This window comes from Myotis yumanensis, unplaced genomic scaffold, assembly GCF_028538775.1.
Source record: "Myotis yumanensis isolate MYYU_CA2020_CCGP unplaced genomic scaffold, mMyoYum1.0.hap1 SCAF_3, whole genome shotgun sequence".
Lineage (NCBI taxonomy): Eukaryota > Metazoa > Chordata > Mammalia > Chiroptera > Vespertilionidae > Myotis > Myotis yumanensis.
The window spans coordinates 156,619,768-156,639,389 of record NW_027223754.1 but is presented as its reverse complement, the minus strand read 5'-3'; the positions used below and the strand labels follow the sequence as shown (position 1 = coordinate 156,639,389).

Below are 19,622 nucleotides of genomic sequence, written 5' to 3'. Positions count from 1 at the left end.
CTAAATATTTTTATCCAGAAAAATGTTGATTTATTAACAGTAAGTAAATTTCCTTCTGAAATGTGTGATGTATTTTTGAAATGATAAAATACTGAAACTAGACTACACTTTCATTTCAAAACTGTTGTCCACTCAGTATAAAAGTAAACAAACTAATATATTTTTTTAATTATCTGGAATAATGAATGTTACATTCAGACACGAGGTCTTTTCAGGAACAGGGACAAATTTATCCTGTCCAATCTGCTTACAACAGTTGGTTACCCTCGTGATCCTTCACGTTTAATGCTTTCTCTTTAAGGCCGTCGTTCTCAACCTTGGTTGCACACTGGAATCACCTGGAGAGTTTTAAAAATTACTGAGGCCTGGATCTTACCCCCAGAGGTTCTAATATAATTGGTGCAGGGTGTGGCCTGGTCACTGGGATTTTTTTAAAGCTCCCCAAGTGTCTGTAATGTGCAGCCAAGGTTGAAAACCACTATTTTGTAGGAGCCTGTTCGCAGATCATTCCACCATTATTAACGAGACAGTTCTTTACAGCCACTTAAGCTATCAGAGCCTCCTGGAGTTGTCAGCATGATTCTCATAAACCACAGCTGTTGAGAGTCCCCATGATTTCTCCAGTGCCACAATGACGCCTTTGTCCAGAGGCTGCTCAATGACTACACTGTTCACTCTTTTGGTAACAATCCGACATGCCTGGTCAGGCAGGAGCTCGTACTAGGTGACTTAAGGCTGTTCTGATCCGGGGATTCCACAGCTCTGGCTCTCAAAAGGAAGACAGCAACATCCTTGCTTCTAAACTCCTTCTGCCACATTGTGGCTGGTAGGGGACGGACCCCAAGGGTGTAGAGGAGGTGAGGAAACATTACCTAAGTCTTCGGTCCTAAGAGATATTTTACTTACAGGTGTTGCAGTTGGGGCAGTTTGAACATCTTGGGTGGTATAGCCGAGATCCGGTTCCTGTTCAGCTTCAACGCCAGGAGCGTGTTGGCCAAATTATCAAAACACCCAGGTTCCATCGACGTGATCCGGTTGCTGTTGATGTACCTGTTGAAAGTTTGAGGATGAGCTTCTCTTTCTGGTTTCTTTGGGAAGACAGAGCGCATGCATGGTCTGTGTTATAAAGAATCTCCACAGAACCTGACCACCAGCTGTAACAATGGACACTCTAAATAATCGCTCTGTAGGTCCTTGTGGACCAGTACTGAGTATGATTCACACACTCTGGTGGGGAAAGAGTAACTGGAAAATCTGAAAGTTATAAAAATTTGTTAGAGATGTTTACTCACTCTTTAGAAACTAATTTCATTTTTATGCATGTATTAATAAAACAATAATTGAACAACAATGGTTTAAATCTGATTTTTTTTTTAAAGAAGCAGTCTGTACCCGGTAAGTTTTCTAATAGTCAAGGGATGTCTAATTTTTTGTAAGAGTAAAATGAAGGTTATGGTTGGTCAGATTTAAAGCAAATTATAAGTCAATAAGAAAGTTATTATTTTTGATATATCAGCAGTAAAATAAGCAGTTTGTTACATCTTAAAGTTGATTTTCTTGTTATAACATGATAGTTCCACCAAAACTAAATACTTCTGCTACAGAAATCTTGACTTACAGATATTTGAGTTGTAGAGGTGGAAATGCAGTTTTAAGCTCTGAAATATTATTGCTGCTGAGGTCCAAAGTTTCCAGGGACTGAAAGTGTTTCAGCTGTTCAGGTAATATTTCAGCAATCCTGTTTCCAGCTCTGGAATGAAGGAAAGCGAAGATAATAGGAGGGATGGTACGACAATCGGAAAGGTGAATAATATTCTCTATTCCTCACTTGCTCTCCAGAAAAAAATGGAAAACTGCTCTAAACAGTACTTTTTAAAAAAGTTAAACAGTATCTCTCTAGTCACTTTAATTTTGAATTAAACAGCACGTTGTAACATTAGAATATAATATGAAGAACATCCCTATAAAAATATGGGCATGTTACCTAAATGCTATGCACTTCGGAGCAAAGATGGCTGCACTCTAACAGGAGGCTGAGTGCCCTTACTCCCAGCCACGGACTGGATTTACAGCTAAAATACCTCGCAGTCGGCTTGGCAAAACAAGAAGAGCATAGCTGATTGGACGTATTTTGACCGAGGAACACTGAAGACAAACAACGTAGAGAGTGCACCTATACAACAGCTCACGCGATGTGGTAGGGCTGAGCCTCATAGCCTGAAAGGAGAGTCCGCCCATGAATGGGGCAACGGCAATCTAGACCCAATCACAACAGAAGAGTCCAAATAACCCACAAAAGGGACACTCCTAGAGCAGACAGCTCAGAAGTACAAGGAAGATACACCTCTAGGTCCCACAGGACATTCACTACAAAAGCCCACCCCACAAGACGGGGAGTCAGAGCAAACATATCTAATACATAAATGCTATGCACTTACACTGCTTTTTCTTTGTTATTTCGTTAATATTCATTCTTCCTCTTCCTTTTTATTGAACAGTATGTGAGTGCCCAACACCGAGCTGGCAGTCCAGGCACTAATCTGCTAGTTCCCTCTTTCTTCTTCTTGATTCCTAATCTACCTGTAATTCTTCGCTTGGAAAGTACCCACACTTCAATACTCATCAGACCGGGGCTTTTTAAAAGCCATTCTAGAAAGATCTCTTTTTCTTTAAGAAATAACAAGTTTTAATACATTGCCACAGTCTTCCAAACCAGTGGATGTGTTTCAGGGCTCTGAATTTTATACAGTACTACATATGAGCATCTCAGTTTATGTAATCACTGGTCGTAATTACACTTAAAATTTTTGACATTGCCATGGCCGGTTTGGCTCAGTGGATAGAGCGTCAGCCTGCGGACTGAAGGGTCCCGGGTTCGGTTCCGGTCAAGGTCATATGCCTTGGTTGCGGGCACATCCCTGGTGGGGGGGTGTGCAGGGGGCAGCTGATCGATGTTTCTCATCGATGTTTCTGACTCTCTGTTCCTCTCCCTTTCTCTCTGAAAAATCAATAAAATATATTTACAAGAAAAAAAAATTTTGACATTAAGTCCTAAATACCAAACCAGAATGTCCAACGTGTAGCTACATGCGGCTCTTTAAATTTAAGTAAAATCCAATGTTAAAATTGAATTCCTTAGTCATCCGTAGCCACATTTCAAGTCCTCAGTAGCCACGGGTGTCTGGGGACTGTCAAACGGGACAGTACGCACACAAAACATTTCTATCACTGTGGAAAGTTCTATTGGCGAGCACTGTACTAGACTACAAATTAAAAAAAAAAAAAAAGAGGCCAAGGCAAAGCTCTAAAGAGATCATCAATACAACAGACTCCAAGGCGAAAGCGTTAAATGGCCATGTTGCTAGAAAAGAGGAATTAAACTGAGGTGAGGGTCATCTTAATTGCTATTATCAGATCTTTTGTCTTTTCAGTCATTTGGCAGAGGAAATAGCACCTTAAGGTAGAAAGGTTGGGAAGGTAACAGTCTACCTACAAACAAAAGGTCTTCTCTTTACAACCCACCCAAGAACAATAAAACACTCTGAAGGCAGAACTCTGTATGCAAGACAAGTCACATGCTGGCATTTCTAAACCTAGTCTGCAGTTAACCTCTGCTTAACGAGAAAACTTAGAAGATGTATCTCACATATGTTTATTTCTTACCAACAGATATATTTCCATGGTGTTGAGTTTATTAAGCTTTTGTGCATTATTATAATTCAGTCCTCTCACCGTCTCAGAAAGCTCTTGAGGTAGGTTCAACTTGATGTATTTTCCACAAAGTCCTGTGTTGTGTTCTTAGGTAGCCCTTACCCTGGCGGCCTTGTCTGTCATACAGTGCACTACCCCCTCCATGCAGGGATATGTCTCTACACCTCTATCTTGGAATGTGCATGGAATCTAATCATGTTGAAGATATATTATTAGATTCCAAGCTCTACGCTAAGCATTTTTCAATGTATGTATTTGCTACTTAACCACAACAACATTTCTCTGGTATAGATATTACAGTTAAAATTAGGAAATTCAAGCTTTTAATCTAACAGTGCAAGCACTCCCAAAGCACCTCACAGAGAAAATCCTTATTGGACCCAAGGCCATCCCTGAAGGCTTGTTTCATGGCATACAGTTTCAAAGGTATTTTGACAATTAAGGCCTCAAGGGGAGATGCACCTAAAGAAATGCCTACTACTTCCCACCCTTGTAAAAATGCTGTCCTTTTGGTTTCAAGCTAATTTGGGAATCCACCCTGGCTCACTGAGGCACCATCATGCCACAGTAAGGAAGCCCTGGAAATGCCTCAGCTGTGTTTGCACACAAGGTAGATCAGAGGGGGCCAGGGTTCTGCATGTGCCTGGCACCCATCACAGAAGAACTTCCTGAATGTGTGCAAACCTCAGGTGTGGCTTTCCTCACAAAAGAGAATAAGGTTGTTACATCTTCTATTTAGACAACTAATGAAACTTCCCAAAGCCGTGCTGAAATCCTCCCTATGTCACTTTTAAGGACTGTGGGGGAAATCTTTTTTGATCCAAGTCATCTGAGAATCTAACCCCATTGTCAAGTAATTCTATACACGGTAACAAGGTGATGCATATGGTAAGAGCTAAACTTTTGTGATAACAGTAAGGTGAAAAACACACACGTACAAGGCACAAATATCAAGGCCTCAGATTCCCGTAACATCTTACAAACTTTGTTTAGAGTTAAGTCAGCCATGGCCTCTGATTCCGACCATTTCCCACATCTGGATTCACCAGTGTATAAGCTCCTTGATCTAGTTGTGAGGTACAGGGCAATGCAAGTGAGACAATTAGTCAATTTCTAGGTCCCGGAGATGGATCCAGTCCAAGAGACAAGCCACAGGGCCTTAGGGTTAGTGTGTGTGGGTTAAACAAAACCACGCTTTAGGGGACAAAAATGTTCGCTTAAATACATAAGCCAACTGTTGCATTACCAGGATGTTCCTCCCACAATCAGTGGAGTAACTCTGAAGTGCCCAAGTCACCTCCCCCCGCTCCACCTCCCTCCTGTTCCCAGCCAGTACCTCCCATTAAACTCTGCATCTGGTTTTGGCCCCCAGGCTGTCTGGGGCTAGTACAGCTACACTTATATTTAACAACAACAAAAAGAAAATGCTCGGCTTTAGTTTTCTGCAATAAACGGAGCAAATTGGTTTTTTGTGGGAGGGAGGGGGGGGGGGGGGACCCACAGGTGTCTATCCCCTTGGTCAAATAAGGCTACGAGTTAGATAACAGGCCTTACAATCTTTGGTTTATATATTCGTTTGTTTATAAGGTAATTATGAACAAGGTATTAAAACTGCCAATTACTTGAGTGACGAATAAAATTTTCCTTGCAGTGAAAGTATGCTCCAGCCAAAGCCAGCCACTTCCTGAGCTGCACACCTCCTAAACTGCAGTGTGAAAGCGCTCAGTTACAGACGGGGCGGCACAGTGCCGTCTTTGTCAGCACCGCTCCCGGCACAAAAATCCCTCACAACTGCCCGGATAATAGTCCCTGTATCACAGAATCCGGCCTCTGTCCTCACGGAGCTGAACTGAATCCAAATACCAGTTTCACATTAGCTCTCAGACTTAACTGGCCAATAACCACCTGATATGCACCAGTTTTGTTTTTGTTTTTAAAGCCATGCTTTATATCATGAAAGGGTTTTTTTTTTTTTAAAGGAGACAGCTACATTTAAAACACTAGATTAAAAACTTTTTAATCACCTAAAACCCTCCATCTAAACACGTCTGATACTAAGAGTGGGCCAATTAGCCACTTCTAGAAGACAAAGATTTAATTCAAATCCAGCGTTCATTTTTTCTCCAAATATGGATACCTACCAAAATTGATGGGCACATTAAAAGCACTGCTGTTAATGTTTTTGGCGGGAAGTATGAATTGCTTTAACAAAACAACAACAAAAGCCAAACTGTGTGACTATCTTTTTCCATTACTTAAGTTAATGTGAAAATGCTATCTTTGCATTGTTCAAAAACCACACTATGGTACTGTAAGCATTGGAAGGTGTTTCAAACGTGGTGTTTCAATCCATCTTAAAGACTCTGAATATTTTGGTCTTCTCTGCTTGTTGACAGTACAAGGTGTTCCATGGTTAATCACTGCTGAGGTCAAGTATAATCAGTCCCTTGTGGACAGACACAGACCTGGGGTCCTGGTCAGCTGGAATGCACAGGGTTCCCTCAGGCTTCTCAGAGCCACAGCAAACACAGTCCCAGGTATTTCAGCCGTGGCTTCTCAGGCCCAGCAATAAAGGCTTCATTTTGTTGCTAACTTCACCTTTCAGCCTACTTTGCCAAAGGCCTTTAAATGTAGAGGCAAACATGACTGACCATTTTGTATGATGACATCTGTTCTGAGAGTGCTCAAGATCTAATAATGAAGTAGGGAGATATGGTCCCTGACCTCACAGAGCTGAGATTCCCGTGGGGAGAAAAGGCAGGCAAACAGGAGTGGTCACTGAAGTGACAAGTGCTATGATAAGGAAGTAGTGGAGTGGAAGAGGGAAGGGCAGCCTCCTAGCAAGTGGTGGGAGGGGTGCAGGTCAGCAACACTTCCCACACCCAGGAGCCCCCTAGTGTTCCCAGCAGAAGCATGTGAGAGTGAGGCAACGCTTGATTCCCTTTGAGGAAGTGAAAGAAAAAAGACAGCCTTGATGGCTGAAGTACAGTGTTCATGGGTGGAGACTGCAGACAGAGGAAGTTCAAGCGTGAGGTGCTGGCAGGAGATAACAGTAGGCCAGGTGGGCATGCTATAAGGCATGTGGGCATGTGGCTTCTATCTGAGGATGAAGTAGGAAGAGGAGGACGGAGGCTTTCAAATGGTGGGGCGACAATCACAAGTGCATTTTAGAAAGGTTGCTCTGGCAGCAGTGGGTAGAAGGACTGGGTGGGAGGCAGGCAAGGCCAGGTGCCGGAGCAACACCAGGTGCCGGAGCACCTCCAGGAGGTGCAGAGGACACATGACGGCACGCTGGGACGATGGTGACTGTGTGCCTAGATGTCCCCTTTGGGTTTCCCAGGGCCCAGGCTGTGCTTTTCTTCTGCCCTGACAGACAAGCTTGGGTTTCCAGCTCTGTCGTCTCTGGCACTACTGGAATTCTCATTCCCTCCACCTGTGCTACCACAGTGCTCTGTATCGCTGATACGGGAGGCCTTCTAATGCACAGAGCACAGACTATGGTCCTCTCTTGCTCAGGTGTGAGATGCTGACTAGGAGAGCCAGTATTGACATTTTAGTGTGCCTATAGTCCAGTGATGGCGAACCTATGACACGCGTGTCAGAGGTGACATGCGAACTCATTTTTTTGGTTAATTTTTCTTTGTTAAATGGCATTTAAATATATAAAATAAATATCAAAAATATAAGTCTTTGTTTTACTATGGTTGCAAATATCAAAAAGTTCCTATATGTGACACGGCACCAGAGTTAAGTTAGGGTTTTTCAAAATGCTGACACGCCGAGCTCAAAAGGTTCGCCATCACTGCTATAGTCACTAGGGAAATAGAGAAATGTATTCTTCTCATATATAAGAAATGCGCTTATTTGTTCTGATACTGTGAACACCTCCACTAAATGTAAATCCGGACTAAGTTAATAACAGTAAAATATAACTCATGAGGTTAGTGACATAACCACTCAGTATGATGATGATTGGCTTTACTTTTTGACTCACTGTGACCTCCAGAAAGCATAAGCGTCTCAAAAGAACCTCATGTACTCATAGGTGGATATAGATGCTGTTAGTTTATTTCCAGAGTTTGAAAGGAGAGTCACAGAGTGAAATATTCTTTGTTAGTGAGGAACCAGAATATCAGGTTTTTTCACACTGGAATTCCTGAACCAATTAAACTGTAACTTCTTGGTGAATAAGAAGTGTCTGTCAATCGTTCCAACTGTCTCCAACAGGAAGCTTAAGGCTTTGCAGCTGGGAGGTGTAAAGATATGCAATCTTGGCTATTTAGAGAAGGTATGTGCGTGTGGCACTTTCCTTACAGAGAGGGTGTGCTCAGTGAAATTTAATTTGAAACTATTTTTTTATATGTTGCAATACCCTCTTTTCTTAGAATGCATTTCTCTAACCACATCCCTTAAGTCCAATTCAGTTATTGCAACTAACAAATTGCTGAATCCGTGGTCATTCCATACAACCACAGAGCAAGTATATTAACTGTATTGACTGGGAGAGTCGGCCTGGCCCCAAGGAAATTCTGATTTCTATATATAACTTGCAAGCAACCAGTTTAACATCATTTATAAAGGAATTACAAGTTGTTAAAGAAAACACTACATTTTGCAAACACTTTAAAGGGCACTGATAATTCCAACAATAACTCTCCCCCTCTCTCCCCCCACCCCACAAAAAGAAAGCTTCCTTGGAAACTATCTTGGCTAGAATACTAACACCCCATAATATTAGGTTTCTTTAAACAGAGAGACTTGGCAAGCAAAGAACCTCTTCCATGCAGATAAAAATAAACTCTCTCTGCTCATCTTTTTTCTAAAAAAGTAATTAAGTTTCATTAAAAGAACACGTTTAGACTGGTCCACTGGTACTGTGGCATCAAAGAATAAAGCCAAATGAGGCAACTTTAGCAAGGAGAAGGATTCTTGATTAAGAATTAATGATACTAAGCAGCAAATGAGCCACTGTGAGGGGCAAAGAGTCAGTTCTTTCAGCTAAAAGCCAGGTCAATATAAAATATAATTATCTTTTGGACCATGAATATCATAATGATGGCCACATGTCTTAATAAAATAATCAGGGCCCTATTAATAAGGCAATTATAACACATGTTAAAAATGAAAAAAAGAAATGAGTCAAAAAGCCATTCACACCAGATACAAAACAACTCTTTTTGATCCCCAAGTGTAAATTCAATTTAGTCCTTTATATAAACAAATTTAAGAGCAAGTTTTTCCATTTAGGATGCTAAAGAAGATACTTACTGAACAATTATTGTAATCGGAAATGATTTAATCACATGCAATAAAAATTCACTGTAGTGACATTTAAATTCCCCCCCCCCGTCTTCTGAGGCAGAGGCGCTCCCTAGCCATTTCCATGTGCCAGACCACTGTTACGGTTCAGCGGGGAGTCTGTCTTCCCGTTAGCTTGTGATTTACTTGTGAGTGGAGAGAACTTCTAATTCATTTCTGGTTCTACCACGTCGGGACTAAATGAATGGGTTCAAGACCCTGAAGTGACTGGTCATGATTAGTCCAGAAACTCTAGTCTAGATCAAAGTTCAGAGTAGCCCCTAAGGATTTATGTACCTTGAGGTTCTAGATGCACATGTACGTCAGAAGATGTTATGGCCACTATAGCCATCACCCAGCAAAAGGAAACATAAACCTCTGATCTTATACACTAACCAACCTGTTAAATTGTAGGAGCTCCTTTTTTATTTTTTAAGTAGGGTCTCTTTGAAGCAACAATTCAGACCACAGTTCCCCAACTGTGTTTCTCAGTTCTGGGGAATTTTTTGGAATGCTGATTCTGTTCTGATTCACTACAATTTGATTTTCTCACCTGTCAACAAGAGGAAAAGAATGATCTCTTCCAGCTCGAAGCAGCTGAGATTCTGGATGTGGATGACAAACACTGGAAGTGGCAAGGTTTGCTGCAGAGGCTTCACACAATCATGCCGAAGCTGCAGCCTTTTAGAGAACCCGGGCTCACTTTGGGGGCTCCACATCTTTACTCTGTTGGAGTCCCACTACCTGGCTGCCCAGCCTTCCTTGGTTTACTCCCTCATTTCCCTGGGACAGAGCAGAGCCTCCATTAGCTTTCCAAGAAACCATGCGTAGGTGTGTGTGTGCATGTGTGTGTGCGCGCGCGTTTCCTGTGTGGAATATCTTTATAGGACTGACAGTTTGGGTGTGTACGGAGTTTATATTAGACACCCTTTTCCCTTAGGATTTGAAGACAATGTTTTGCTCTGTTATTGCCCTTACTACATAGCTGTAAGTCTGAGGAGCCAGAGGCGGTTTTGATCCTCCATCCCAGTGTTTCTTCAACTTCAGCAGGCATTGGAATTACGGGACAGGGACTTCTTGAAGCAAGACTGGTGAGCCCACCTGCAGGGTTTCTCTTTAGGAGGTCTGGGTGGAGCCGGGGGACCTGCATTTTGCCAAGTTTCCACATGATGATGATATTGCTAGGAGCACTGGTGATCCTTATAGCTGATCTGCTCCCCGCCCCCCTCCTCTCAGAGCTTCTCTTTACCTCTGGTATTCTGCAGATGCACAGTAATGTTCCTTAATGTAGGTTTTGTGTTTTTTTTTCTTGTTTGCTGGCACACTTTCAACCTACAAATGTGTTTCTCAGTTCTGGGGAATTTTTTGGTATCTTTGATAATTCTCCCCCTCCTATGTACACAGACCTCCCCTGTGGCATACCAATTAGATAGGTATTAGACTTCCCAGTGGATCTCCCCATTTCCTCATTTTTATCTCCCCTCTCCCATCCCTTTGTCTTTTGGTTCTTGAGAATTTTTCAACTTTTTTCCAACCCTTCTATTACCTTTTAATAGTGTCTGTTATTGTATTTTTAACAGCTGAGTTCCTCCTTATTTTCTGAATTTTTTATTATTATTTTTTACCATTCTTCTATCTCCAGAGATCTTAGGTTGTTTTGAAGTTCCCTTCTCCTTCCATCGGGTATTCTTCTCCCATTCCTTTCGGACTCTGACTTCACTGTTAGAAACTTCCTCAAAAGTCTGGTGATCACTGGCTACCCGTTCATATTTAATAAAAAGCAGCACTGAAAAGCTTACTAAGGGCTGTGAGTAGAATGGACCTGCTGACTGTGAGTCTCAGTCATCTCCACGTCTTACTGCTCAAATCCTGCAATTTCAAGTCTAGGGCCCGGGAGGGCTGACAGGAAAATAAGCTGAAGGGCGGGGGTGTCAGTACCATCAGTACTCCGATTTTACCTCATTTCACTGGTTGCAGAATCGGCTGCCCTCAGCCCCACCCCTTGCCGAGCTGGGCCTGTGTCCCAAATTACTGAGATTTTCTGTTTCAGATCTCCAGAGAGTAAATTTCCAATCTTCTGTCTATACCAGGGGAGGGGCAGTCACTGGGCTTTGAATTTTAGAGGAGGAAACCGGAGATCTCACTGCTTCTTATAAAAGAGGTTTAACCAATCCCCCATTTCTAGTCTTACTCTGCACCCCACCTTTACAGGTCTTGAGTTCCTGAACTATTCTGAGGTTCTGCAGCCAAAAATAAAAAGAAATAAATGTTTGCTTCTTTTGGGATCCACTCCAGCTTCTCTCTGAAGTCAGGTACAGTTTGCCTGTTCGCTTGCAAAATTTTTGTGGCGTCTTTCATTTGAACTGTCTCCCTATTTTCTCTTTGTTCCCATCAATGTGGAGTTCTTTATTTTCATTTTAAGGGAATTTAGGAAGTTTCAGAGTTAAATGAATGCATTCAGTCCACCATCTGTATTAAAAGGGGTAGAGAGTGAAGAGTCAAGGGTAGGTGCCGCAGAATAATAGTATAATTCATCTAATAGGTGACTCGTGATCCGAAACCTCTCAATGTGCTAAAATGATGGTCTAGAAGCAACCAGAGACATTAAGCTGGGATAAGGCAGTGTTTTGGGTTTTTAATCCATCATTTTAAAAAGCCCAATCTGAAAGCAATTTAATGAAAGTGACAATAGACTTAGGGATGTCAGCTGATGACAACTCCATATGAGACAATACTACAACATGGTCCGTAAGATGCCAATAAAATCTTAAGCTGCATTAATTTCCAGTATTTGGGGCAAGAGTGATGATGGTCCAACCATATTCTGTATTAAGACCACAGCTCTAATATTTGTTCTGGGCACAATATTTTACACTGCTAGATGAGGTGTATGTGGGGAAGACTTTAAAAATCTAGACCTATACTGGCCAGTACAATAGCCACTGCCTGTGTAAATTATTTAATTGAAAATTCAGCAACATTAGCCACATTTCCAGTGCTCAGCACCCATGTGGCCGCCCAGTGGCAGCAAAGACACGGCATGTTCCCATGATGGCTATTCCCAGAACTACTAGAGTGCCCTGGCCTAGCCCCCAGTTCATATAGGAAATCGGAATTGGACTCTGAGCTGCGGAAAAGAAGGCTTTATGAGAACCTTATATTGTGAGCCTGGTTTTATAATGCAGAAATAGAAGGAAGTTGTTCTCTCCAGCAGAACTAGGACAATAGGTACAGGAGCCACAGAAGGGCAGAGCTCAACAAATAAAAAGTCCTAGCAATTAGAAGTATTCACAGTGGAAGGGCAGCTCCCCAAGAAGTGAGCTTTTGTCCCTGGATGTGCTCAAGGGGAGGTTGGCTAACCGCTCTTTCAGAGGTTTCTCCCTGGAGAGAAACGTCTCTTCCAATTCTCAGTTACTAAGATTGAGTACAGACACTCAACACTAACAAAAAAATGAGTTATGACCAGTTATATAATATAGCAAACTGTTTCTAATTCCTCTCTCCTTATTTTTGGATACATAAATGGGGATGGTGGTGAGGAATTGAAAGGAAAAAAAGGCAGGAGAAGGAGAATAAAAGAAAGAGGGATTTACACAACAAACTGACTACTTTCCTGACATCTTTAAAGAATAACGCCCTCAGTTCCCGGGCCAATTCCTTATGCAGGATTCCATGGCAATCAGTGACCAAGTTCAAAAAGCATCTTACTTTTTTTTCTAAAAAATTATGCTTATTCTGATTCTATTCCATGTTTGTTTCGTTATGAAAACATTTGAACATGCACTGTGAAACTGACAGTCCAAGAACGGATACCACGGTTACTCTATGCTGTGTGGTACCTGCAGCATAAATATTACCTTCCTATTTCATTTTGTCGTCTCCCTCACTCTACAGACAACTGTGTCTACTGACTAAAGCTTAGTGAGAGAGAGGGAGACAGCCAGGCAGGTGATTTTAAGTACTAGAAAGGAGGTGCTTATATTTATAATTGCCTTTCCTTTCATGTTTTGAATTTAGTACTTAAGCAACTTCCAGCCAAAGAAAGAAAGAAGTCTTACTGGTTAGAGCCCCATTTCATTGTTTTAGTCTCTCTACCCAACTAGAGCTCCCAGCCTCTGGTCTAAGGAAGATAAGAGATAGCAGAGATACTAACATAAGGAAGAGGAGGAGGAAAAGCAACGAGGCTAGGATACAAACACATGTTGAATCTTGCCATCCCAGTCGTGAAAAGCAACTAGCTATAGCTTTATTGTTTTGTCTCTCTTGGCAGCGCAAGCCTCATTCAGCTTAGAGAAGACTCTGGCAGAAGCTGTACTTAATACTTCAAAGCAGCAACCAAAAGGGCTAGCTAGCATAAAGTTGGGGGAAGGGATGAGGAAATGGTGTAGGTTCAGGATAAGTATTATCATACAGGAGTACTTGTAGCATGCTACACTGGAGGGTCAAGTCAAGGGCCTGGGGGTCAATTTTACAGGCTCCAAGAACCATCACTGAATGAAGAAAGTTGCTTAATGGGTCACTATGTCAAATCTAATAATGTTGTTACCTTGGGAAAACAAAGTTGCATTAATGAAATTTTTAAGTGTGTAGGAACAGAAAGATTAATGCAATAGTTTCTTCTACAGTTAACTAGGTATATTACTTTGGACCGAGCTACCCATTTGGTCATTCGCCCAACAAACACGTACTCAAGTGTGTACCCTCTGCCAGGTTCTGCACTAATGCCAGGGAGAAAACAAGGATGAAAACAGACATGATCTCAGCTTTTATGAAGTTTCATTCTGGGGGCCGGGGGGGGGGGGAGGGCCGGAAATAGACAATAAAGTATCACAAACATGCAACTGAAAGATGTGACAGCATATATTATAAAGGAGATATGAAAATATATAAGGGAAACCTAAGCCTGGCTTAAAAGGTGGGGGAGGGTGAGTTTTCCAGGCAGAGGGAAAAGCATGTGCAAAAGGACCTGAGGCAGGAACAGGCTGGCACATTCCCAGGAGGAATGAGTCCAGAGGAGGCTCAGTGGGAAAAGAAGATTCGGATCATCCAGAGCACTGTATACCTTAAGGAAGATTTTGCTCCTGACCTAAGAGCAATGGGAAATTCCTGAAGGGTTAAAAATCCCTGGTCACAGATCTGTTTCAAAAACAATCATGCTAAATTGAGAATTCGAAAACCTCGCAAACTTATATTCTGGGGCGTGGTTTCAAGTAAACGTGAAGATAAACTTAGAGTCACACACACACACCTCTGTGTACAGTAAACTCTTTTATGTGCAAATTACATATAAACATTTTTAAAGTCCAATAAAAGAACACAACTTATCATATTAACATGTGCAAGTGTTTACTTTGTCAGACTTGAATTTCATGAGCTCATTTCCATAGCAGCACAGTAACGTCTGGCTTGTACTGGTGAAGTCTGCAGTCCTAATGCAATGTCCCTTGCACAGGAAGTCACTGGACCACTCATCCACGTGGGTAGAACATACATTTTGGGGTGAATTTTTTAGTTAAGTGATCAAATTCCATGGACTCAGCTGTACCCAGATGTGGGTAAAGATGGGATATGGGTTATGTCCACTTAATCAGAACAACACTCCCGATTCCCCGGAAACTTAAGCTCTAATTTTGACTAAAGCTGGTCCCCAACTGCCTTAATTAAAATGACAAAATGGTAACCACTTTTCAAATATTGACTCACATAAATTTTGGTTTAAAAACAACTAATAACACTTTGAGCTGTTCTGCAGAGATATAAAATTACTCAGTTACATCAGCATTGGAAAACGTGCTTATTAATGCTTGCCTTCCTTATATGCAGCTTTATCTCTGAGTTGTGAACTACTAAAATATCAATGTTTTAAAAGTTAAAAATTGAGTTTGATTATTATTTCAATAAAGTCTGTGCCATGCAACCCATCAATAATCTTTTAAATCACTATCTCCCAAACTGATTTTTTTTTTCCTTAGTCTGATTTTTGGAAGGAAAAGGGAAATGCATGCTTATGGATGAAATTGCCATTGAATATAGTACTGGGTTCGGTATCTAAGTAACAGAACACCGTTGATCAGATTTCTAGCCAATAGTTCACATGGACCCTTTTCAGAAGTCCATATGCAAATGACCCCCCCTGCCATGGCCAATTTCCCTTTGTGGGAAAGAGATGTGGCCATAACATACAGCAGGGCTCAGAGTTCCAAGGACGGATGGAGAACAGGTATTCGGTAAGTCATAACTGTTAAATAGCAAAGTCACGTTATCTATCTGTCTTCAGGGCACTTGATTCAGAAAATGAACATCATTTAATAACTACTTGAGAAAAAAGGAGAGAAGCAGATTCTGTGCTTAACTGAAGTGTAATCATTTCATTCCCCTGCTATAAAAAGTCTGCAATAACTCCCCAAACCTGTAAAACACCTGAGCAAATCCGCACCAACTTACCCAAGTCTCCGTCCTCCCCTAGACCTCACACACCCTCACAGTCCACACTTACCGAAACCACAGCTCTGCACTGGGGCAGCCCAAGCGTCTCCCTATCCCAGGGCAGCACTGTCCTAGCGGTATCTCTTTATTGTCTCTCTTCCCCTGTTATCATGATTCAAAGTAGAGGCCAAGTCCGATTGTTCTTTGTTCCCAAGCACTTCGTACCTATTAGGCCTTGTTGTTGGGCAACATGAACAGCTCAAAATCTACCTTATAGCACACAAGCCCTTCCTCGTTCAGTTATTCACTGTAACTGAAGGCTCACCCAATTTTTAAAACGATTTGAAGAACACAAAAGTTTCCCGAAAATTCACCCCAAATGCAAAGTTCTTTCTCCTCCCTTCTCTGTTGCTGCCAGGATAATGTTTCTAAATCCTCTCTTCTTCCTGTGACCCTCCTGTTCCAGAACCCACTTTGGCTCACTGCCTCTCATCTTTGCTGCTCCGCCAAGCCCACTGCAGCTGTACCAGCAGCAGCTGCCGCTGCTCACTCTGCTCAGAGCCCTTTCCTGTACATCATGCCACTTGATCCTTCCCCGGAACCAGATGAGAGATGGAGAAACATCTTACACTGTTTTTACAGATAAACAAAGAAGAGTTAATTAACTCTGCCCGAAGCCAGACGGGTCATTAGTGTGAGACAAGATGAAAACCTGTGTGCCCCACTCTCAGCTCAGGTCTCTACTATTGCACAGGGGCCCGTGATCGCTCTCGTCCACTCATACTTACTGAGCCTCTCCTATGTGCCAGAGACTGGACGGGGCTTCTGAGGGGACTGAAAGCTCAGTAGGACATGAGTCCTACCCTGGAATGACTCATATGTGTGACAACTGCCAGTGGAGAAATACACATTTTGTACTTGTGGGAGTTTCAAAACCGAAGAATAAAAGTCACACCCTTCTCAGAATTCTACAATGCCACACAAATAAATTCCCAATACTCCCTACTCCCAGCCACCCAGGATTGTTCTTTATAAATCGCATCAGATCCTGGAGCAAAGTTTGACTCTCATGCTTCCCTGAGTCCTCAAAGCATCCCCAACACAGGAGGACATGATGTGATGGAACCCCATCACACATGGCACTACGTTCTAAAACCAGTGGAGCAGGGGAAAACCAGCTATCATGAATATATCCCTAAAGATCCCTTAAAATACTAGCAAAAAATTTGTAGGCAGACATATTCTTTCTGTCTGTCTCAATGAGTCCCACATAGGGCCAGTTTTGTAATTTGGATTTTTAGTTCAGGACCTGATGATACAGTTCCCATGTGTGATGGGCAAAGGGGCTACGGAAAATCTGTATCTCTGAAGACCTAAGTCATGGCCAATGGGTCAAGGTATTCACTTAGAACAGAGGTGGAGAACCTTTTTTCTGCCAAAGGCCATTTAGATATTTATAACATCATTCGTGGGCCATACAAAATTATCAACTTAAAAATTAGCCTGCTGTATTTGGGCAAACATTTAATTAACTCACCCCTAATGCCTTGGCAGGGCCAGACCAAATTATTTCCTGGGCTTTATACGGCCCATGGGCCAGATGTTCCCCACCCCTGCCTTGGAACAATGAGAAATGGGAGAGGGGGTTTTTATTTCCCAAACACTTTCATTTCGCACACACTCCAGGGCATGTGCTCACTGGCTACAGTGGTGAGCTAAATCCTTGTGCTACTTAAATTACTTCTCTTGTTCTTTTTCCTTTAATTATTATTGCTATTATTATAATCTTTTTTTTTTTTTTACCAAGCACACATAATTGAACATAAATTAAGTGGAACACAGGTATGCTTTGTCTCCACTGTAAATTTTTAGTCACTAGTATAGACCAAGTTTATAGGAGATCTGTTTGAATTATGCTAACTGCATGCGGCTGTTCTATAAATATTCCTTAATTCATATACTAATTAAACACCAGCTACATGCCATCCATCTACATTAAGTGCTGGGAAAAACAAGAGTGAGCCACCGAGGCCTCAAAGTATAGAAGGGGAGACGATTACAAACACAATCAAGATAGACAAGGCAAGAGGGCAGAGGAAACGCGGAGATGGCCCCCACCCCCAGGTGCCCCACAGGACGCCCTTCCCCACCTTCGGGCCAATTCAACTGTCACCTGCCAAGGGCGTCCCTCCACGAGTCCCCACTTAAACCTGTCAACCCCCCTCCCACCACACACTCTCCCACCTCCTTTCTGCTTTATTGTTCTCCCTGGCCCTTATCACCTTCTGGCCACATTTCTTATTTATTTTACTTCTTGTCTTTCTCTTTCCATGAGAGGGTCAGCTCCTGAGGGCAGAGATTTTTAGCTATTTTGTTCACTGTTGAATCTCAACCCTAAAACAAGTACCTAGCGCATAGTAGGATTTTGGTAAATATTCAAAAATGAGTCTTCCCGGACCACACTAAAGGGCAACTGCCGGAGCTCTCCATCCCTTTGTCCTCTTTCCTTTTGCTTCTTAGTCTTTATGAAGGAACTCAAGTTTTCTTTTAAAGTTTGTTTACTTGTTTATTTTTTCTCAACCCTCAGGAGAATGGAAGCATCCTAATAAGAGGGACTCTGTCTGCTTTGTTCACTGCTGTGCCCCCAGCACCAGAACAGAGCCTGGCACTGTTTATTTATTCCACAAATTTTAGTTGAATGGAATGGTCATGATCATGGCTTATAGTCACTGAGCATATGCCAGTGGGTTTTACCCTTCTCTCTCTCCAAATCCTCACAACCCTAGGAGGTGGGCATTATTATTTTCATTTCATAGATGGGGAAACACGGATAGACGGTAACTTGTCCACGGCCACAAACCAAGCAAAGGGAAGAGCCAGCAATTAATTCTGAGCCATGTGACTTGCGCCTCGCATTTAATCACCGTTCTATGGACCCGGCCGGAGCTGCACTGTAGAAGAACGGTGCCGTCATCCCTCCTGGCCAACCTCGGTAGCTTCCTCCTCATCTGCCCCGATGTAACCACCCTCCTGCCTCCTCCAAGCCATTCTCCACACGAAAGCCAGAGTGACACTTTCAAAAAGCGAATCTGATCACCTCAACCTGCTTGCAATTCTCCAATGCCTTTCCATTGCTAGAGCACCCATTTTAGGGTCCCACCCATGAAGGTGATCATTTTTTATAACAACTTCTTGGGAAGGATGACAAATGTCATCTCTGGAAAAGTATTATGAAGAAAACAATGAACTTGGGAGAAATGCTCTACCTTTGAAATAAGAAATAATGAGAAAATGCTGATTTGATTATGATAAACTGGACTCTATCAGTAATTCCAAAAATATTTATGCAATTTCTGCTTAGAATCAGCCAGGCAGATGTGTCAAAATGGATATTCTTGGGCGCCACCCAAACCCATTAATTTAGAATCTCTAAGGGATTCGGTCAGGAAATCTGTGTTTTTAACAGGTACTCTAGGTACCTCTTGGACATTCACTCACCTAAACCTTTTCATCTCTAAGATAATAGGCAAGTATCTGCATGTTGAGCAATACCATATAAACCATCAATGTCAAGACTAAGGCTCAACTAGCTTTATTCAATGACCAATAGCTCCTCCCTTATTCAACAATAACACACACACACACACACACACACACGTTATTGTTGAATTGTGCCTCATGGCAGCTCCTGTGTTGAGCGTCTGCCCCCTGGTGGTCTCAGTGTGCTTCATAGCGACCAGTATGCTAAGTGTCCTTTCGACTGTCTGTCTGGTCGCTATGACGACACTGACCACCAGGGGGCAGACGCTCAGCACAGGAGCTGCCTTGAGGCACAACGGCCAGTTACAAAAAAACAGCACTGTGGACCTGGTGCCCACAAACCAACACTCGGCTTCCCCCAAGTGGGACACAGGCCCGCCACCACCCCAGAGTGACAGCCCACCAAATCACAGCCAATGCTGCCAAGACCCCATAGCCCAGCCCAGCCCAGAAATGGTGGCTGTGGGAGCTGGGTAATGACATCACACAGCAACGCCTGGCTTCCTCTCCCTAGCGACTAGCATCCTTGGAGTTTCTTCGGCCCAGGAACACAACTTGCTTTATAGCCAAGTGCAAACATTTTACACTTTAACCAAATGTCTGTGAAGCATTTTCCAGTGCCTCATCTCATTTGATCCTCACAGAAG

At 42.5% G+C, this 19,622-nt stretch overlaps 1 protein-coding gene across 2 annotated transcripts in view; it reads right to left on the bottom strand.

The window, feature by feature from the left end:
• The window catches only part of LRIG3 (leucine rich repeats and immunoglobulin like domains 3), a 49,584-nt gene that overhangs the window by 19,125 nt on the left and 10,837 nt on the right, over positions 1 to 19,622 (bottom strand). For both annotated transcript variants that reach the window (XM_070409842.1, XM_070409843.1), the window contains exons 4-5: positions 1,619 to 1,750; positions 907 to 1,050 (exon numbers count right to left, since the gene is read on the bottom strand). In XM_070409842.1, the coding sequence (XP_070265943.1) occupies positions 907 to 1,050; positions 1,619 to 1,750 (276 nt within the window). The remainder of the gene's footprint in view (positions 1 to 906; positions 1,051 to 1,618; positions 1,751 to 19,622) is intronic.